The 22797-nt window shown below is 48.7% G+C and overlaps 1 protein-coding gene across 3 annotated transcripts in view; it reads left to right on the top strand.

Annotated features, from left to right (window-relative positions):
* cdk14 (cyclin dependent kinase 14) overlaps positions 1–22797 on the top strand; it is a 116556-nt gene that overhangs the window by 80747 nt on the left and 13012 nt on the right. For all 3 annotated transcript variants that reach the window (XM_040164536.2, XM_040164537.2, XM_040164538.2), the window contains 4 exons: positions 2206–2269; positions 4957–5005; positions 7640–7779; positions 10320–10470. In XM_040164536.2, coding sequence (XP_040020470.1) covers positions 2206–2269; positions 4957–5005; positions 7640–7779; positions 10320–10435 — 369 coding nt within the window. In that variant the 3' untranslated portion in view covers positions 10436–10470. The remainder of the gene's footprint in view (positions 1–2205; positions 2270–4956; positions 5006–7639; positions 7780–10319; positions 10471–22797) is intronic.

Here is a 22797-nt window from a genome sequence, read left to right as displayed (position 1 = left end):
ATGAAGACAATACCTGCTTGATGCCAAGTAATCTAATTGAATTTAGGGGCAATTTACAGCCAATCGAGTTTCACACGCAATTACTACCAGAATCACAAAAATACCATTCCACGCCAACTAATTACATCGTCTGACAAATATCATTCTGAAAATAACTAGATTATTGTATTTGGTGGGCTAAATGAGCCCACCTTTGGTTTGATTTTGCCCATGTGAACAGACTGCAGTGCACGTGACAGACACGGAAGTACAAGCTTACATTACGTGTGTGCTTACATTCACGTCCCCTGCAGCCGTGTGCTACCAGCACGTGGACCATGATGCTCCGTGTGCTACCAGCACGTGGACCATGCTGCTCCGTGTGCTACCAGCACGTGGACCATGATGCTCCGTGTGCTACCAGCACGTGGACCATGATGCTCCGTGTGCTACCAGCACGTGGACCATGCTGCTCCGTGTGCTACCAGCACGTGGACCATGATGCTCCGTGTGCTACCAGCACGTGGACCATGCTGCTCCGTGTGCTACCAGCACGTGGACCATGCTGCTCCGTGTGCTACCAGCACGTGGACCATGATGCTCCGTGTGCTACCAGCACGTGGACCATGATGCTCCGTGTGCTACCAGCACGTGGACCATGATGCTCCGTGTGCTACCAGCACGTGGACCATGATGCTCCGTGTGCTACCAGCACGTGGACCATGCTGCTCCGTGTGCTACCAGCACGTGGACCATGATGCTCCGTGTGCTACCAGCACGTGGACCATGATGCTCCGTGTGCTACCAGCACGTGGACCATGATGCTCCGTGTGCTACCAGCACGTGGACCATGATGCTCCGTGTGCTACCAGCACGTGGACCATGCTGCTCCGTGTGCTACCAGCACGTGGACCATGATGCTCCGTGTGCTACCAGCACGTGGACCATGATGCTCCGTGTGCTACCAGCACGTGGACCATGATGCTCCGTGTGCTACCAACACGTGGACCAGCATAGTCCTCCCCATTTGGTTCAGCTTGTCACTGACGACCAGGAGGGCCTGAGCTGCTCACTGGGGCTGTGATGAGGGCGGGAGATGATGTGCATGTGATGTTCTGGAGCTCTTTGTGGCAGCTGCCCTGTCCACTGATGAGTCGTCTCACACTCACAGACGTCTGTAATCCCTCCATTCTCTGCCTGCTAAATATAATTGGGGGATCCCGTGAAGGTCGGACGTCCTCTTTGTTTGTGTCTGGCTGTCATGGAGTTTTAGGTGTATGTATGTTTGCAGAACAAAGGGTCACGACCATTGACCTCACAGATTCCTCTGAGGCAGAACTTTCTCCTTCTGCCCGAGGTTCTGTCTGCTGACTTTACGTTGAACTGACACACTAGTAGCAGATGTGTGAGTGAGCGAAGTCATTTGACCGGTTGGCTTAATGTTTTAATGTTGAAATAATCCATGACCTTTTCCAACCACGGGACGTCTTCCCATGAAGTCCAGCAGCTGCCCCGCTCTCTTTGTACAGAAGGCTCCCTGAGGCCGGCCTGCTGGTGCTGGACTGCCCTCTAGTGTGGTGATTTGTTACTACATCCGCTGTGACTCCCACAAGGGGCCAACATGAGGCAAACTAGCCTCTGACCTTTTCCTATTAAATTCCTCTGGTTTTCAAAAACATTTTCCTTCCTGGCCTGGGCTGTTTCTGCGGATGGAAAGATGTATCTTCTGAATCCCAGACGTCAGCCACATGAAAGGCAGCCATCAGAAATGGAGATGAGCCCACATTGGCTCCAGCAGCACCTCCCATGCTGTAGGCCATCTGGAAACTATTATGCTGCCGAGCTGCCAGGGATCGTGTGGAAGGCACGTCTCTGGGTTCTGTCCTCATAAACCTTGGGCCGTGTGCTTGAGAACTCCAGCCGACCTCTCCATAAACGCTGGGCCGACCATGACTGCTGCTGGAGTCTCTCAATGCGGAATCCATATATTTAATGCCTGATGCATTGTTTATATGCTTTACCTGCTTTGCTTCCCTGACACACTCTTGTATTGAGAGTCAATCATAAATAGTTGTATTGTTTTATGAGTACTGACCTAAATCTGTGTGATCCATCTAATATTGTAGCTTCTCATGCTAACTGTTAAATGCTAGGCACAAAGCCACAGCAAAGAGCGTGTACTGGGTTTGTATTTGCTGCAATGTCTCTCCTGTGTGTGTGTTCCAGGTCATCGGCACCCCCTCAGAGGACAGCTGGCCCGGCGTTACCTCTCTGCCTCACTTCAAACCAGGTGCGACCCTGTTGCTGTAAACCCTCACTGAAGAGTCCCACCCAACGCTGCCCAGAGGGTGAACATTGAATACAGGGAACTCTGTACGATGAGTGTTTTGTATGCTAAATGGTTAGCATGCCGCATCGTATGTGTTAGCACGGGCTAAACATAACGTATAATAAATGATTAGCATACGTTACTCTGATGGACTTTTTGGATGTGAGAGTGAGTTGTGGTAATATTTTCCTTGGCTTGTGGAACATCTGAGCACACGATGAAGAAGCTTGTTTGCCGTGGCGATTAGGAGTCAGCGTTACACAACCCATGAAATATAATTCCGCCTAACAGTTCCTTTGGATATGTATTGCTTGTGTGCCATTGATGAGCCACACTGAGGTGGGTTACGTGGTTTATATACATCACCAACATGAACCAGGTCTCACTGTAACACATGCATACAGCAGCAGGGGGGCAGGAGGGGCAGGAGGGCTGGGCATGGGGGTGGCAGCTCTGCCAGGGCCGCCATGCCCTCTGGGAGCTCATTAGGGCTTTTAGAGGGAACATGAATAGAGGGACTGCAGATTAGTGTTGGCTGATGGACTGAGAGAGAGAGGACGAGCGCAGAGACGTGAAGACGGTCGGAGCGATGGCGTCACAGAGCCACCTCACATCTCCAGTGGCCAATTAGGGACCAACCGGAGGGCCCTCGTGGTCACACGCACACACAACCCGTCCCCATGCACGCGCTCATCCCGTGGCCATGGCGACGCTCGGCTCATGTTTGCCTCTCACACACTGGGAACAGCTGTCTGACACACACACACCACCACATCTGCTCATGTGGTGTGTGCACTTTCAACAAACGCAGGCAGACCAAGAGGATCAGCTTTACGTGTCATGGCAGTTATATACAATGTCGATATATTTATATGTTATTTTTTGGTATGGTTGAAAAATAAACATCTCCACATTTAAAGAGATAGTGATCCCCAGATGCACTTGCACTGTTTTGATGATTAACTTTAAAATACTCTTATTTTTGTGCTTATTTATATCATGTAGTTATATGGTATGTGCAAAAAGAAAGAAGTAAGATAAAATAAACAACAACATAGATTAAAAAAAGGAAATGCACCACTTATCAAACTACAACTTTTCAGAGGGGACAGATTTCTGTGTAACACCAGCTAAATGGTTCCGCTTCCCGCTTTGCCTCACCCGTCCACATGCGACTGACCCGCCGTGATCAAACCAGAGTCAGTTTGGACTGATGGGAAAGTATGATAATAACCTGGATCCTCGAGGTCTTTGAAGCGAGTCTACGCAGTGATGTGAGAGCAGCTTGTTCCATGTCCGGCCCAGCAGGGGGCAGGAGTGCGTCTCCCTAACAGCTCCTCTGGCTGTGATTCATCACGTTCATGTCCCAAACATGCTCTTACGGTTGGATCTCATCAGCACCGGGTGGTTGGAGGCCCCGCTTCTTTTTCACATCCTCTGCAGTTATGGAACGATTCCCCATTCGGCTGTTTGCAGTCATGTGTTGCGACTAGTGCCAGGTTAAAGAAGAAAGTCAAAGGGCCATTGTGTATCATTAAAGAGGTTATAATATTTAGAATGACTTGTTCAGTGTATGATCCCCAGAAAGGATGCTTTTTGATTTGGAGAGAGGCATCCATATACAACATACATCGACGCAGACATGATCATAGATGGTCAAATAATCAATAAAGAGCAAAAATCCCCTTGTGATATTACAATTGCTTGATAGGCGTTCATGGTAAAAGTAAGTAGATTCAAAGTCGGGCCATCCATCCTTCTGTCATTCGATTCATCCACCCTGTGTCCATCATCCACCCCTGCTCCACCCAGCCCGCATGTGATTGGACCGGGTGTGAGGGAGAAACTCCGAGCTAACAATCCCGAGCCTGTTGCTATGTGGCTCAGCGTCCGCCGTCTGAGAACGCCTACAGGCATCGACAAATGGACAGGAGGCACTTTCAGAGACCTTGAAAAATGGAATATATATATCATTTTTAAAATTTGTGTCGTTTTTATTTTTTTGTGAAATTAATTTTTGTCATTTAGTGCATTGAAGATGGACATACAATTTATTTTTATTGTTTTATGCACTCCTGTTTCTGAGTTGCGCCACAATTTCCATGTAGTGAAGTTGGTATTCACAGAACAACTACCTGTAACACACACATCAATAATCCCTGCTCACTTCCCTCCATGGACTCAGATTTCATTGTAGTACATGATGTTACAGAACAGTAGTACGAGTTACGTGCAGCATGCAGTCAACTGGAAACGTTCACTCACTCATTTATCCTCTTTGCAAAGGATTGTGGGTCAGAAGAGCCTGAAACGCTTTCTAGCCTGCAAATGACAGAACGGCTGTTTTTGGTATTTTGGACATTCCTGTATTGGGACACAGTGAATCCCTGTATGGATAGTGAGGTAGGATTAGAATGCAGCGCCTTTCACTTTCAAAATCCTCTTTTCAATCAATTCGATTAATTTCATGCCGCCATTTCCCAAGTGTTCTTAAGTTACTATCTCCTCCTGCTGATTCTTCTTGCACATGTTTCAAATTCAAACCCGAGGCAGGAATGGAAAGGATCTGCCCATTTGAGCTTCTGCTACGGTTTCTATATGTGACGATTGGAATAAACTATTGGTTTGTTGTGCTCCTCTCATTACAGACCGCTTTACAGTTTACAGCGCTAAGAAGCTCAGACAAGCGTGGAATAAGTAAGTGAACCACTCAAACACGAGTTCAGTGTGTGTGTGTGTGTGTGTGTGTGTGTGTGTGTGTGTGTGTGTGTGTGTGTAATGTCATGGGATGTTGTAGTACTCTAGTACCCTCGTTCCTGTCTGCTGAGCGCTACTCCGCGGGGAAGTGAACGCACTCTTTGCAGCTCCCATCCTCTACTTTCCTGCAGCATACAACCTGTGTGTGTGTGTGTGTGTGTGTGTGTGTGTGTACTATTCTGCTCTGGGACAAGTGCCACATCGACGAGGTCGCTGGGGCAGAGTTGGGGGCCGGTCCCAGATGCTGTGTTCCCCATGAGTACATCTGGAGGGGGGGGTGTCTCCAGGAGGAAACAAACATGTGAGCAAAGGGGACAGAAGAATGGTAAATGGCCTGTACGTGTACAGCGCTTTTCTAGTCTTCTGACCACTCAAAGCGCTTTAACACTACATGACATCATTCACCCATTCATACACTGATGACATCATTCACCCATTCACACCCTGATGACATCATTCACCCATTCACACCCTGATGACATCATTCACCCATTCACACCCTGATGACATCATTCACCCATTCACACCCTGATGACATCATTCACCCATTCACACCCTGATGACATCATTCACCCATTCACACACTGATGACATCATTCACCCATTCACACCCTGATGACATCATTCACCCATTCACACCCTGATGACATCATTCACCCATTCACACACTGATGACAGGAGAACCACACACAGTGACACCTGCCATCAGTCACTAACATTCACACACTGTAGTCACAGCTACAGGAGCCATGTTGGGTTCAGTGTCTTGCCCAAGGACACATGGACATGCGGGTTAGCAGAGCCTGGGATGGAACCACCAACCCTGTGATGGAGGACGACCGTGCTCCCCACTGCGGGCGACGGTGGGTGAGTGAGTGGGGAAGTGCGTGTGAGGTTGTATCGGCGGCCAGGGAGCGATGGACACTGTCTCCGCCCTGAGAGTTGGTCTGTCAGCCGTGTCCCCGTCCTGCTGGTTGTCCTCATCCAGCAGAAGCAATGTAAGCCTGTGAACGAGTTACCTTAACCAGGTGTCACCAGAGCGACGCAGGTTCCCTGATCGACAGTCCTGTCCCAGCGCACAACGCATGCTTTGCTCTCACTGGGCAGCAAAGACACGACCACATGAGCGTTGGTGGGTTAAGAACGGGACCACTAGAAGGGTCATGCTGAGGCCGTCCGTCTGCAGGTCCTAGTTGCATCCTTGAATGAACAGCTCATAGTGGGACGTCTACAGGGCTCCTGCGGCAGCTTTGTCCCAACAGAGACCGGTCTGCGGCTTTCTGTGGTGGGGGGGGCGTTACGGGCAGGTGGCTGCCTGCTTCTCGCCTCCCCCGGGTCCTCGCTGCAGCTCGCTGATAGAATACCACGAAGCGGCACCCGCCATGCGCCGCTGAAGGAGGAATGCTTCTCTCTGCCGGGATGTGCCATCACCCGCAGCGGTTTGATCGTTTCAGGAGATACGATCGATCTCAACACTCAGTCACACTGCCGAGCGGACAGCGATGGCACGAAGGAATGTGCCCCCTTTGTGCGCCGACACTGCTCAAAGGCCGTCCTGCTCGTAACGAGGTGATTTCACACCTGAACGTATCGGCCTGCTTGGCCTGATGCCTGCAGGGAAACTACAAAGCAAATCCTTTGCCAAGTTAAGTTCCCTGTTCCAGAGTTGTCCTTGATTCCTGGGTTCTAGAGTGGGACTTCACTGGGCACGCCATAATAGTTACTGAATACAAGTCCACCGTTTGCGTTTTTGACCCATTTGTTTGTGTCTTGATGTTAACGTGTAATGTGTAGTAGTCGCGTCGGGGAAGAACGGCTCCACGGCTTGTTGCATGTCGGCCATTGTAGTGTTTGTGGGGGAAATGGATAGAATCCAGAGCGCAGATAGATTGAGCTTGATGGTTGAACATTGACCTTAAATAAATGAGCTGTACTATGAGTCATTTTTACTCATCTGCAGCTTCAGCTTCTGTCTTCTGTCCCACTACCAGGCTCTCCTTAAACACCCGTTCACCAACCAAAGAAGAGGCCCTGGTGGACTAACTTCATCTGCCTCTTTGCTGATAGGCGCTGACAGAGATTCCTCCTCCTGATGGGTGGAGCTGAGACCCCCATTGGGAGCTATGGGAGCGGCTGTCCATGAGAAGCTCGCGGAGCACGCAGGCACCGGGAGCTCATAACATCATGTTTATTTAATGCAGTGGAGGCCTAATTACTCTCTGAATGTGTTGCTCTTTGTTTATTTTCAATCTTTCTCCCCGTCGGCGCTGCAGTAAAGGGCTGGTTCAGGAGTTCAGCGACTCCCAGTATCAACGCACACACACACCTTCACAGAGCGGCAGCTTTAATGAACGCTTTGTGTTTTCCACGGTGACCCACTGGCCGTGTGCGAGGCGAGCTCAGAGCAGCGCGCTGTGAGCATGTGTGTGTGCGTCTCTAAGGTTTTTTCCCTTTGGGTCAACAGACCTTCAGCTTGTTTTTCTGTTGTCAGAGAGGAATGAATGGTACGATAGGTGACTATATATACTCTGCTGCGTGTGTGTGTTCCTGATCACGTGTGTTTGTGTGTCTCAGGCTGGGCTACGTGGACCATGCCGAGGAGTTGGCGAGCAGGTTCCTGCAGTGTTTCCCAAAGAACCGCCTGTCGGCCCAGGCGGCGCTGAACCACGAGTACTTCAGCAACCTTCCTCCGCGGCTCTGGGAGCTGCAGGACAGTACGTACGACACATCAGCTGTGCAGCGCTGCAGCGTGGGCGCATTTCATCAGCAAAGCAGCAGCACAGTAGTGGCAATACAACATGAGGTCACGGGGGCGGATGGAAGCTCTCCCAAAGCTTTTTCAGTCATTGTTACACGAAGAACAATCTTCTCAAAGTGAACTTTCAAATGGCAGCCTGGTGAAGTTGCTTGGTCATTGCTGGGTCGGGCTGAGGAAACGACGGTGGTTTGGATTAGATTAACTGAAGTACCTGTAATGTGTCGCCCCTCGTGTTGCTACACACAATATTTATAAATATGATTTATCAAAACTTTATAAATCACAACAAAACACGGATAGGATGAACTCCTTTAGATTTAGTGTGACTTCAGTCATTGTTTCTAAAAATCCTTCTGAACCTTTGGGTCCATTAATACGCTCAGAAACAAAGCGCTTGTCTGTAGTATCAGAGTTAAAGCTGTCTGCACATCCCTGCCGGGTCTCCTCAAGTTGTATCAAAAGCCTCCAACTGTCCCGTGTGTTGCTTGGTAACGAACGCACGGACCGGCAAGCACATCTGTCTCTGAAGCCGCGGGTTCATCCTGCCAGCTAAACTAAGATGGCTAAGCTAAAGTGCACGAGAGATCAAATCTGCAGAGACGTATGTACAGAATTCCACGCGCCTCAGTGAGTGTGAGGGTGCCGATGTCCCTGGTGATCACACTGCAGACGGGAGCTCACAACAGCCCTGCTACCGGCCCCAGTGGTAAACAAACATCAGCTGAAGACGTATTTCTGTGTGCTGAATACGATACGATATACTACCCCAAAGAAGGACACCAGACCACTGCACCGAATACAGTAAAGTGTTGTTGTAGGTTCAATGCAGAGGTCATACTTCATATAATGTAAGTGACAAACGAATCAAGGTTAGATTTATAATTCTACTTCGCTGTGTGCGATTACAGACAAAGACATTTGGTGGTTGTAATGAAGCACAGTCAAATGTGGCAACGTTGAGGGTTAATGAGGTGATTTCATTTAATGATTTAGATCTTTTGAAAAAACATAAATAATCAACATAAATCTGCAGTGGTAAAAGTGTTAATGACATATTACACTACACACATATTTATACTTCAATTCAATCACACATTTTACTATTTACTTATAAATGAATCTATACACATACTACATCTTTCTCCCAGGACCCTGACATATTTCTGTATATATTTCACTTCAGTTGTATTATTATTACTTTTTTATATATATATACATACTGCGGGACAAATGAAGGATTAATGTATTGTGCTCATGTTATTTTATATTATCTTACACATTAAATAACCATCAACTTGGTTTTGACCTACATGTGTATATTTAGAAATAAATCTTCCCCCTTTGAAATCAACTTAGCATGTTTGTAGCATGTTTGTAGCATCTGTGTGGAATGTTTTAAAATTGCACAGGTTTAACACATTTAACAGTCTGTAAAAACAATATCAATAATGTGCATTACACAAATCGTTTCTTGTGACCCTTTTCTTTTTAAGGAGGACGTTAGCTGGTGTTGATGTTGGTTCGTAGACCTTTTGTTAGTCCAGATGAAGTCTGACGCCGCGGTGACCGTTTTGAGATCAGAGATGTGCATTAACGCTGTTTCATGTGCTCAGTGATTCAGCCAGTTCCCATTATTTCAATTAATCCCACAGAGAGGAGTTATTGAATGGGGGTATGTCAGCGATGACACGTCCATATTATTTGATACGCTACATACATCACCAATCCCTTAAGTTGTTATTCTGACATGGTGGCAATTTTAATGGAGAGTTCCATTTTTTTATTCCTGCAGATTATGATTTTTCAGCACTATTAATCCTGTTATCGTCAGCCAGCAGGTTTTCATGTCTGAAATGAATTAGAGAGCGGCGGTCACAAAGAGAGATTCTTGTCATGCTCTCTCTCCCCTCTGCACGCCCATGTGACAGCGAGGAGCAGAGCCGCTAGTCCCTAAAATAAGGGCCGAGTGGACAATCCCAGAGGGCCCGTGTGTCTCTGTGTCTGCCACTTGCAGTTTTGTGGGTGAAGGATGTGTCAAAATAATGCAAATGAGAAGTGAATGTAGATAAAGAAGTGGCTAATTACTCCAGCTGTGAGTGTTTGACTACAGCCGCGGCGTGCTAATCGCGTTCCTCCGTGGGACAGACAGCGGCGAGCAGTAACCCCCCACGCGGCGCCCTCTATTGTCATGTGTACCATGGTTCTCACAGACGCATTACCAAGGACAGAGACAACGCGAGCATTTTAGTTTGATTTCAGTACAATAAGTTAAAGAAAAGGCCTTTTGGGGATGTATTCTGCATCAGACACTCTCAGTTTGGCTACTGGGTTAGGTGTCTTGCTCAGGGACACTTCAATATGGCACATGGAGCAGCCGGGCCTCGAACCGCCAACCCTTTCATGTATTCACTTCTACATAACCATTTCCATCTTTAACAGTCACCCTGAAGGATTGGTCTGGTTCTTCTAATCGGCCTGCGTCTTCTCCCCCCACAGTGTCCTCTATCTTCACCGGACCAAATGTCAAGCTGCAGACAGAGAGCGGGGACAGCATACAGGTGTGTGCACGACAGAACAGCCATGGCAAGGCGTCCTCTGGCAGCAAGCACTGACCTGAGGCAGCGTCCTGCACGCCGCCACCTGGCAGGTACGTGCTCATCAGCCTAATCTAATCTCCCCTATGGGCGGACGGGTCAACGTTATGCTTTTTCTTGTTACATCGGAAAAGAAAAGCAAACTAAATGTGTACGTACTTGGTCCTTTACAACCACTTTAAGACAGTAACTGTCACCGCGTCTCTGCGTCCCGCCCCGGCCTTTCTGTCACGGGGACGTGTGACGCCATGAGATCTGTGGCGTGTGCACTGAAGCGGAGAATGAGGTAATAGATGGAGGGATGGCTTTGTCCCATTGTTTGGAGCCTGGCTCTCTCTCGCCACTCGGATAAAGCTGCACTATTTGCATGTAACGAGGTGCAGAGCCCGGCCACGGGGATAATGGCTGTCCTAATGAGAGCGCCGCAGCACCGTGGAGCGCAGCGCCGCTGCTACCAACCTCAGACTTTGGTTTTCTCTTGATGTTTCCCCCACCAAATATACATGCTGAGAAAGAGAGAGTGTGTGGGAGAGGGGGGGGGGGGGGGGGAAGTCACCCCACTGAGAGAGCTGTGTCCTCTCAGCTGCTGCATTTACATTGAAATCAGTCTCTTTGTCCGGCCCCTCTAAAGCCTGACAGGCTGGGAGAGCTCCACTGATAGCGGCCTAATCCCTGTGCACACATTCACATTAATGCACACGCACGTTCCCACAAGCATCACCCGTGCACATGTTTGAACTGGGTTTCCTACCAAGTGTTTCTAGTTGCAATGAGTTAAAGCTAAAGAGTGCAGATGTGGGACAGCGGCGATGTCATCAGGAAGCGAAGCATGCAGCCTCGCACTGAGTACTATGGGTTTACTTACAAGTTAATACTCTACATATTAGTCATAACTCTCTTTGTGTCACGTGTGTCCTGTGGATTAACTATGTTTTATCATGTGGACACATTGCATCTATTTTTTTGTTTTCCATTCAAAGTGAAAGTGAATGGTAACTCAAGATAAGAGGTACTGAACGTAACATTTAACTGGATGCATTTAAAGTCAGAAGGAGGAGGAATGAGGAGAAGGGGAACAGGCGGGGGGGCTGGCGGGAGGGTTTCTTTTTGTGGAGGCAGCTTTGTATTTTTCATAGGAGGTGGTGGAGGCAGGCTGCTTCAGACGGAGCAAAGGAGGCGAGCGGCCCCCCCTTCTCCTTTGTGGGGGTATTCCCAGTGGGCGGGCTTTGTGCTGCTGGATGGCTGCCTTTGAACCACTGAGGGGGGGTGAAGGCCCGACCCGCCCGCACCGAGACACCACTACAATGTGTGTCCAGAGAGGGGGGAGGGGCGTAGTGGCAGGGAGGAAAGGGAGTGAGGGGGGGGGGGGGGGTAAAGGCAGGTCTCCTTTACAGTATTGCACTGCATTGATCCATGTTTATTCATGATTCTGCATTATTCACAAGATTAGCTGATGCAAGTCGGTGCCAAGGGCAGGCAACGCCCCCCCCCCCCCTCCCCTCCACCCCCTCCACCCCTACATGGATCATGAATCCACTCAGTGACCACACAGTTCCTCCCCGAGTCCCAACAACAAGTGTGAGACAGCTGCCCGTCCCGGAGCCTCAACACACTCCAGCAACACCCACAGCCGGAACACCAAACTAAGCATCACACAGGAAAGGGGCAAAATCAGCAGCTCAGTGCCTCCATCCAAAGAGCAATTCAGCCGCTAGGGTTTGGAAAGCAAAACTCTTGTGGCGGATTGAAGCCTTGTTCCTCATTTGTGATCCCAGTGGGCCACAAACAATCAACCGTATCAGCTTTTTTCATACATCAATGCGAAGTTGAGCTTATATGAGTTGTGATTGGTCAGAAAGCCTCGACTGCGCTGGACCTCCTGCATGAACTCGGCACCAATAGCAGCCACAGTTCCAGCCAGACTTTCCTCTGTCTGCTGGTGATGTTCTTATGGAAGCAAAGAATTGTGGAACTTCCCTCCAACCTTCAGTCAAATGCATTCTGTTACTTTTTAACCAACATCACACATTTGACCAATGAGGCATGCTGTTCAGCGGACAGCTGGCGCCGTGTGGCTGAGTGGCGCTGTGATGCTCACATGGAGCAGCAGTGTGTGTGTGTGTGTGTGTGTGTGTGTGTGCAGTCGGTCAGCATCACGGTGTCACTTTGAAGATAACAGCTGCAGGCAGAGCCCGACGGCACTGTCTGGACTGTAGAGGTGCCAGCTATTTATCAAACACGCTCGCCTGACCGTCCTGTAATTCTGCGGGAGGGAAGGAAGGGAGGCGTCATGGCAGTGCAGCCGTTTTGAGGCAGGTCTTGAATGTAGAAGCACCATTTGTCCCCTGCTGGATTCTTTCTACTCGAAGTCATCGGTGTCCAGAACAAACAAAGTCAACGTCACAGAGAAGAATGTTTTCTGCTGTGGAGGAGGAAGAAAAAGATTTTTTTGCAACCTGTCAAAAAGTTTTTAGAGGACAAAGTGATTGAAAGTACATCCCCGCTGTGAGCCGGAGGGGTGGGGGGGATAACCGCAGGCGTAGCCTTAAGAAATGGAGAGCCTTCAGTCACATCAGCCAGTTCCACCCTCCCACTGCCTCTCATGACTTACCACACTGCCCCTCCAACGCAAAGGTGGGCTTCATTTCATCTCCTGCTCTGCTAACGGCTTGTACCTACAAATACTTCCTTACTGTACTTAAGTAGAAATGTTGGGTATCTATACTGGAGTATTTATTTTTCAGACGACTTTTTACTTCTACTCGTTACATTTTCACCCAAATATCTGTACTTTCTACTCCTCACATTTTAAAAACAGCCTCGTTACTTCCGGCTTGTCGTAGTTCAAAAACCCAAAGACAAAACCCGTGTAGATAAATGTCGCCATGCGGACAGTGAACGTGATTGTGGTTGGATGAGAATATAAACATTTAGCATCCAGACACCCGGTTGGTTTCCTCCGCGATGCGCCGGCAGCTCGGAGCGACACCGGGTGGGAAAAGTGCTCGGTGGAAACTTGGGACTCGTGTCACTGGAGAATGGGTTGTGGTTTTATCTGTTAGATCCATTTGTTGTTGTTGTTGTTGTTGTTGTTTCCACCATCCCAACGGCAGGTCACGTGATCTGCAGGCGCCTTCTGATCACATTGTGACGGACTGACGGGTTGTGTGAGCGAGGTTACACATTAAGAGTTTGTCCTTAATGGAATTTCTTACATTACTTTTATACTTTAAGTAGTTTTGGAACCAGTACTTTTATACTTTTACTTAAGTAAAAAGCTTGAGTCGATACTTCTACAGGAGTCTTTTTAAACCCTAGTATCTGTACTTGTACACCTCTGGCTCTCGGGCTCTGATGAAACGGAACAGAGCAGGAGCTCAGTGTTGTCTGTGCATCCTCTAACATGGGTTAACATGGTAGGCGTTGATATTCATATTAAAGATCCTCAGCATCCTCTCTTGGTTCCTCCCCCAAATCCTCCCCCAGTCTGTCTTCCAACCCGAGCTACACCCGGGTCTCAAAGCCAGCGTGGGTAGAGCGAGTAGCCGCGTGTCAGGCCACCGAGGGCCTCACAGGTCCAGCTGGTTTAAAATAAACGCCGACAGCAGTCCCAGTCAAGTCAGGTGATCAGGAGGGTCCATTTATTGGGTTATATTGACAATTACAATACATTTTGCAATGATGTCCTTTTGCCCTTGGTGGGACACGCTTCCTGGCCCCCGCGTACGCGTTTTCTCCATAGATCACGTCTCCACGTCCAGGGGGAAAAAGTGCCCAACATCGATGTATTGGACTTTACATTCAGCGTCACCTGATGATGAAGATGCTGATGGTTACAGCCAGTGGAAGGGTCACATCCACACCCCGTGGGGGGCGGCGTGCCTTTGTGTTCAGTCCACTAAACGGTTTAGATTTGGGACCAGAACCAATCCGGATCTGTTCGTACCACCCGTCCCGCTCCACATCTGCCTCGGGTAAATATCTTTTTAATGGCCCATGAAAATTGTTTTTAGGTCAAACCAACAAATTGAGTTTCCTGTTTATTCTCATCTCATCTAAATATCTAGCAGAGATATCTGATCACCACGGTTTTGTTTTATGGAAAGAAAATGAATGAAGTAAATAAATGAAACCATAAAGTGTTTTTTACATTTTGGACCAATCGGTCATTGCGAGTGTGTCCATGGTGAAGAGGAATGTTGTATCGCTATAGAAGGGATAGCATCCTCCTCATGGTAGTGGGCAGAAGAAGTCCGTCTCCGGGGGCTGGGTGATTGAGAGGTGCTCAGAATAGAGACAGAAGAAGAAGGAGAGATGGAGCGATGAGGAGGTGCAGGAGGGGAAGGGTTGTGTTCCACTCCCTCTGGGTTCACACTTAGAACCGTCTCCCACTTGTTGTAAAGAAAAGGAGAGAGAAAAAGAGAGGAGACAATGGAGGACAAAGCCGGGAGGGGAGGAGGCGAAGAGGGGGGAGAAGCTGTGCAAAGGAGGAGGAATGAAGACAAAGCAGCAAGTAGACAGAGGAGGAGGAGGAGGAGTCCTCCAGGAGGTCAGGAATGGACTTCATGTATAATTTGGTGATCAGTGGAGGCAGCAGATGCCATCAGGCCGACGCGTAGAAGGAGACCCGACTCCCATTATCATAAGCTCCCCTCTCGTCACAAAGATGCTTTCTGCCAGCTTCCTCAAGTTTGTCATGGTGGTGATGGGGGGGTTATTGATATACTGCCGTGTCTTTCTAGCTGGCTAGTTTTCATTCACAACGTCTGGTGGCGCCTTCACTTTGTTGGAGTGAAAAACGAACACCCGCCCGATTAAAGCGAAGCACCGAGGGGAGAAAACGACGTGACAGCAGTTTGTGTGGATGCATCCAGAAGCTCTGAACACATCTGAACAAAGGAGGACGTGTCCCAGCGATGCAGACCAAGTGCCGCACCGCTTTCTCTCCCATCCTCCATCGCCCAGTTTGTTCTTTCCTCCTCTCGCCTCCACCATATGGCTCTGCCTAATGAGCATTGCACGCGTACCTGCTTTTCTTTTTTGCTCCTCCAAAAAGGAAAAGAACATTCGTCTCCTTCTTATGTGGCGCCGCCAACAGCTTCTCCACAGTGGAAGATCAGGAGCTTCTCGTCTCCGATGAGCGAATTAGTTTCAAACAAAGCATGCTAATGAGTTCCAACTTGCGCAATTAAAAGCATTGTGGGACAATGAGTTGAGCTCAGATGGATGCGCAGGGGGCCATCGAACGCATGTACTGCATGCATGTTGCACCTTGACCTTGAATTGTAAAGAGACGTTCTCTGAGCAAAAATGGTGCATTTCTTCATTCACGTATTCTCCTGTCAAAATGCCCGAGGTAGTAGAAGACGAGTAGCCGCAAGGGACGTGGTAAGGCTGCACAATGGTGCCGTGGCCACATGGCCACTTCTTTAGCTCTTTTCAATACGATCTCAGAGAGCGATGCAGAAACGTGACCAACTTTGTCTGACGAAGCTGCCAGGAAAAATACAACAGATCCAGTGCGTGTTTTTTCACTAATATCTCTCCGCTAAACTGAGTGCTGTAACTGCCAACAATACATTGACACCACAGCTGCTGACTTTCATGGAAAAAAGAACTCCAACCATCACAGTGTCCTGATAGAAGAGCAGCATACATGTGTATACGTTTTGCAATTAGAGCGTATATACTGCTTTCATTAACACGATTCAACGTGTAAAGACCCTCAAGTCGTCCCCAGACACTCGACACGCCGATGATTTCTGCTATTTTTCAGGGCCTCATCTGCGTAAAACCCTTAGGAAAAAGTCTCAAGTTCATCCAAACCAAAAGAGTTTTTCCTCTCAATATGCTCTGAAAATGGCTTTGTGTTTGGCTCATTAGATTCAATGATGCGAGTTGGGGTCTTTGTGGATAGTAGGTGGCCCTGTTCTGTTATGCGATGTTTCCATCATTAGTAACGGCTTGTTCAGCGCACTGCTTATAAATCTCAGCGCTACTTTTTCATTTGGTTCTTAAACCAACGAATAACCAAATAGGTGTATTTGCTCACAAGAACACCTTACCTGCCAAAGTTCGGCTCTACTAAATAGTTTAAAGCATTGAAGCTTCATTCATATTGTTCAAATTATACTTATAGAAGGTTATAACAGAAACATAAATGAACTTGGACCATATGTTGAGTTAGGACTATTTTTGGTAATCGTTCTGGTGGTTTGTACTCGGCTAACAATAAAATCATCTCCCGATTGTTTGTGGTTGCCATGTTTTACAAAACAACCTAAATTAAGAATCCACATGTGTCTTTAATCTCACACAGTCCTCATAAGCAATTGAAGTTTTCGCAGATGCAAAAGACCTCTGTCTGTTTGATGTATTTATTGCAGTGCCGATTACAACTTTCAATCGAGATTAATCACATTAATCCCTGTGAATAATCACATTAATCCCTGTGATTAATCACATTAATCCCTGTGATTAATCGCATTCCTCTCTGTGATTAATCGCATTGTGGTGTTCCAAATTCCAAAATTAATTCAACTTCAATTTAAACCAATCAATTTAAACAAATAAATATTTTTTTAACTGCAGTGTTCCTTACGCACATTAGCAGCTAAATAGAATCAACATTGAACTTTTAACATTAATAAATGTTTTTTTAATAAACAGATACCACCATAAACATTTTTCTTATATTTTGTAGCAGCATACACAGTCTACCAATCAATAATCTATGTTCAGTAGCACGTGTCCTTGTTACAGTGAAGTTGTCCAGCACTAAAGACACGTCTGGCATTTACTGTGCAGAGACTTTTTGCTCCATCTGTGTACTGGATTTACTTTGGAGAATCTCAGTCCAAACAAACAAACTGCTTGTGATGCAGATCATTAAGAACTTTGGTTTAATCAACCCGCCGCCCGGAAGAAATTTAAAGTGAAAACGTTAGAGTTCGCTGATCTTCTCCAATTTAACGTTACCTGCTGTGGTTCCCCAATGCCCTACTAAGCCAATACTGATCAACACCCCCACCCTGCTGTGACCCATGGCTTGTTCATATGTGTATTCAAAGCCAGTGAGCAACCGCTTTCATAATAAGGATGTCAATTTTGAAACGTTGCTTGCTCGGCCCTGATTTATTCTAATTTTGATATTTATGTATATAGTGTATATACAGTGCCAGTGTTTCCAACCTGTGCCTGGTACTCTGGTATCAGGGAGCCCTTGCTAGATCAGAAACTCTGACAAAACCAAAATGAATGCTCTGTCGATGGTAGAGGACCAGTCGAGGTGCAGTTAAGGATCTTTCCATCCGGCCTCACCACATCGGATCTTTTTACTACTTTTTCCACCTCAGCCTACCATGAAATAGTTCTGTGCAAAATGTTTCCCTGTTGCACAGTTTAAAATCCCACGGCAGTCCTTTTATATTGAACAATCCCACATCGCCTGATGTCCGTACTGTGCCAGGTGGTGTGTTCTTATTAAAGCAAAGCAGAAGGTAAGGTGGAGATGAGTAAGTTGGTTTCTCTCAGGCTTTCGACTTGTACTGCTTCTTATAATTGAACAATAACATTTGTTCGTTTTAAAACTAAAAGCAGCTTTTTAATAAATTCATCTTTGACTTACACATTGAAAGACTAAACAAACACCAAACTATTACCACAATGTAAGTGTCCTTGCCAGAGTAACATATTCATAACCAGAGCCACCCAAAAAGCACCCTAACCCCCACCCAGCTCTGCGTGGTACCTTAGTGTCTTATCCAGCAGCAGCCGGGCGGCGCTGAGCGTTATCAGGGCTGTGCAGGGCTGTAGGCCTGGCTGCTCCACCACACTGCTGTGGCTGGTTGGCTCTACTGCAGAGCAAAGTCCTCGCCAGCCCTCCATCGCTCTACTTCCTCTTACTGCTCAAAATGCTCTGTGCCGTGGCTTGTTCTTTGCTGCTGGACTCATTTCCTACCTCTTAGCGCTTAAAATGCACTGTACCCGATAAAGTTGAAAGTTTTCTTCTAATACAGTAGAGGTGAGTTTGATTCTCTCCAGAAGCAGTGTTCCTCCTGCTCAAAACAAACTGCTGGTGCCACCAGCTGTAGGTATTTCTTCAAAGTTGGCACAAACATCCATCTTCACTAAAGGATCAACTGAATAGAATCTGGAGGTCAAAGGTCATTATGACCACACAAACGTCTCATGCAGGGATGAATGGTGATTCGGCACCGTCGTGGATGTAAATTGTAACTTGACTCGTTGGCCGAGGGTTACAACCACATGACGGTAGTTGACTTTTCAATGCTTCATCAGCATTAGTGAAGGTTTGGGTACAGAATTATAAATCTGGGTGTAAACCCCTGAAGCCCATCTATGTGTATTGACACCAGGAGGGGTGCCTTTGGATCATTTGGCTGAATTGGAACGACAGACAGAAAATGTCTGTAGTCCCATAGATTTTAAACAGGTTGTGTCCTCCATTATCTGGGGCCTGTCTGGGTTCAGTGGAGTCTGTGAGGTTTCCCTACAAAGCCTCACTCGGGGATCCTCTGAGGGCTAAATGCAACCCAGCTCCTCCCTGAAGCCCTGTCCCTGTCTTCCCATGCCCCCAGCCAGGCTGCCCTGTAATGGGTTCACTCTCCCATACAATCCTTTTACTCCTCAATGCTCCTTTCTCTCTGACCGGCACCTCCCCACCCCGGGCCCTCCCAGTCCTCTTCCCCTTCGCTATCCCTTTAGGAGTGTGTCCATGGGTTTGGAAGAGGGGGACTGATGTGTCTCTCAGCGGCTGGTCTTGTCGGATGCAGTGAGGCCATCTCTCTCCCACGGGGAACATGTTATGTTGGACTTTGTCTCCGTGAGCTTCACGCTGAGCCAATCGAGTCAAAGTTCTACCTGCTTCTTTTTTCCTTTTGGAGGGTCAGTGCTTTTTTCAACGGCAACATGTGTTGTCACCTCACACAATGCAAGTTCTGACATGCTCCAAAGAAAGCCACAAACCGCACTAAAGGCACGATTAGACAATCTCAACCATTTCCCCCCCATTTCTACAGCGCCACACTGACAGCACGATGAAAACATTTAGTATATTATGGTGTGCACCAGTAAGAGCCAAGCCTTTCTTCTGCCATTCCTCTACTTAATGTATGCATGTGACTGGATGAGATGGGTGAACACAGCGGAAAGGAGCTGCTGCATTATTCATCACGTTGGATAAGGTTTAATTAAAAGTGCGGCCGGGCATTGTGAGAGGGATGAATGTGTGTTTTGCCTCGCCTGTCGCTGCCTCATTCATGTTCGCCATGCTCGACTTATCAAAGCAGCCCTTTGGCCCCGCCCCTTTGCCAGCGTAAGTTAGCAGAATGCCGCAGCCCAAAACCTTGTGATTAGCGGGAAAGAACGGTCGGCACAGAAATTCAATGCAGCAACTGCTGCCGCTCACTCGGCTCTGGAAATGAATTCCAGTGGCACGAAACCGAACTGTAGCAGGAAATGTTTGTGTTCGCTGCGCTCATGTCTGACATTGAGAATCCAGTGAGAGCGTTGCAACGTTGCACGCAATGTGGCCGACCAACACGTGGTCAGTTTCCTGCTAGAGGAACTGACCACGGCTCTGTATGAGGCGATTTGAAGGGGAGAATCTGTTGCTTTTGAATAGTTTTTAGACAACAGTAGAGCTCTATTGTACAGATGAATGAGAGCCACTGGACACACATAAAATAAGTCATTTTTTGTACTCACAATAAAAATGGGAAAGATTTGTTTGTTGTTAGTTTGGGTCTATTATTGAGTAGAACATAGATGCATTAACAAAAACATAACATACTTATATTTGCATACATTTTATAAGCAATGCCTTCATTGTTTCAAAAATACACATTTTATTTTTCTTCCCAGCTGCTTTTAAAAAAGAGCATTTTCCAGGCAGCCACCAGCCGTGTTGTGGGTTAATCCAGCCAGCTTGACAGACTGAAGTCATTAAAACATGTGTAAAGCTGAACAGTGACCGCAGAGATTATAAAATAAAATTAGGATGGAGCACTGGTGGATGGTTAGAGGAGAAACAGTGGTAGCTCGAGTCCTTTGAATTGTTTAAATAATATCAAAGACTAGAAAATACTCTATTATAATAATATAATCTAATATCAATTTTTCGTCATACATACGTACAAATATGTAAGAAAAAATATTTCATCAGCTTTTATCTCACTCACTACCAGAGATTGCTAATGCTAAGCAACCAATATGCTAACTTCCCACCTCAGAAGGTGAACGCGTCCATGCACGTCCATGCATGCATAGAAACCGGTGTATGAGGTGTGTGTTGGAGCTGAGCTGCAGAGTCTAAACAGGAGACCGCCAACCCGTCAAAGATGGAGCTCTGCGAGGCCTGGAGGGGAACCAGCACTCACTCATCTTTGGCGCACACACAGGCATGAACAAAGAGAAACAGGAGGTATAGATTGACTCATCGTGGTGGGAGTACGGTGCAGTGATTTCACGCCTGGTTGTTGGCTAACAAGCCCCTCTGCACTGCAGGGCCTGTTTTTAAGAGCGTGTGTGTGTGTGTGTGTGTGTCAGCAGCTGTGTGTTACCTGGGAGATGGATTTAATGCTCCAGTACACGGGGGGAGGGTGCATGGGCTGGACCCGTTTCGTCCCATTGCAACACAGAACGCCTCGTCTCGCCTCGTAGACCCGACGTGGACCCTACGCAGTCCCCTACGGAGCCCCTACGCACCCCCGACGTAGACCCTACCCAGCCCCTACGCGGCCCCGACGTAGACCCTACGCAGCCCCTACGGAGCCCCTACGCACCCCCGACGTAGACCCTACCCAGCCCCTACGCGGCCCCGACGTAGACCCTCCGCAGCCCCTACGGAGCCCCTACGCACCCCCGACGTAGACCCTACGCAGCCCCTACGGAGCCCCTACGCACCCCCAACGTAGACCCTACGCAGCCCCTACGCGGCCCCGACGTAGACCCTACGCCGCCCCGGAGTAGCCCCATCACGACCCCGCCGTAGACCCTACCCAGCTCCGACGTAGCCCCTACGCGTAGCCCCTACGCGTAGCCCCGACGTAGACCCTACGCGGCCCCGGAGTAGCCCCATCACGACCCCGCCGTAGACCCTACGCAGCCCCGATGCAGCCCCGACGTAGACCCTACGCGGCCCCGGAGTAGCTCCTCCACGACCCCGCCGTAGACCCTACCCAACTCCGACCTAGACCCTTCGCGGACCCGGAGTAGCCCCATCACGACCCCGCCGTAGACCCTACCCAGCTCCGACATAGCCCCTACGCGATCCCGACGTAGACCCTACGCGGACCCGGAGTAGCCCCTACGCGGACCCGGAGTAGCCCCTACGCAGCCCCGACGTAGACCCTACCCAACTCCGACCTAGACCCTTCGCGGACCCGGAGTAGCCCCATCACGACCCCGCCGTAGACCCTACCCAGCTCCGACATAGCCCCTACGCGATCCCGACGTAGACCCTACGCGGACCCGGAGTAGCCCCTACGCGGACCCGGAGTAGCCCCTACGCAGCCCCGACGTAGACCCTACCCAACTCCGACCTAGACCCTTCGCGGACCCGGAGTAGCCCCATCACGACCCCGCCGTAGACCCTACCCAGCTCCGACATAGCCCCTACGCGATCCCGACGTAGACCCTACGCGGACCCGGAGTAGCCCCTACGCGGACCCGGAGTAGCCCCTACGCAGCCCCGACGTAGACCCTACGCGGACCCGGAGTAGACCCTACGCAGCCCCGACGTAGACCCTACGCGGACCCGGAGTAGCCCCTACGCGATCCCGACGTAGACCCTACGCAGCCCCGACGTAGACTATACGCGGACCCGGAGTAGCCCCATCATGACCCCGCCGTAGCCCCGACGTACCCCCTACACAGCTCCGACGTGGCCCCGACGTGGCCCGGGCTCCCTTGAAGCCCAGCAAGCGGGTGGTTTGGTGGCTTATTAACCGTGGTGACGTTTAGCCAGTTACAGTCTGTTCTCTCCCTCCTGATTCCCCACGCAGACCAACCTTTCCTTCCTCCTTTCTAGTGATCGATCTTGTGATTTGTCACATGTGTCACATGTCAGGCCTCAGGCAGCTTGTTTTAATGAAAGGTCAGGAGCACCATGGCTCCTACTGCTCACCGACAGTCACCACTTCATCTTCTAGCCTGCTGCCGTTTTAAGCAGCAGCAGCTCATGTGAAGTTGGGGGTGGGGGGGTTGGCTGACAAGAATAACAAAATGTTCCGCTGCTACTTTCTGACCCACAAAACGTCTCATCATGAGGCGAGCTATTTTACTGCATTATGTATAATCTTGTCATATGATCCCGTCAGTGTGGCCTACTTCTGTTATGATGGATATGAAGCAGTTGG

Source organism: Gasterosteus aculeatus, chromosome 20, assembly GCF_964276395.1.
Source record: "Gasterosteus aculeatus chromosome 20, fGasAcu3.hap1.1, whole genome shotgun sequence".
NCBI lineage: Eukaryota > Metazoa > Chordata > Actinopteri > Perciformes > Gasterosteidae > Gasterosteus > Gasterosteus aculeatus.
Note: the sequence above shows the minus strand (reverse complement) of the source record. Positions and strands in the feature narration are given on the sequence as shown.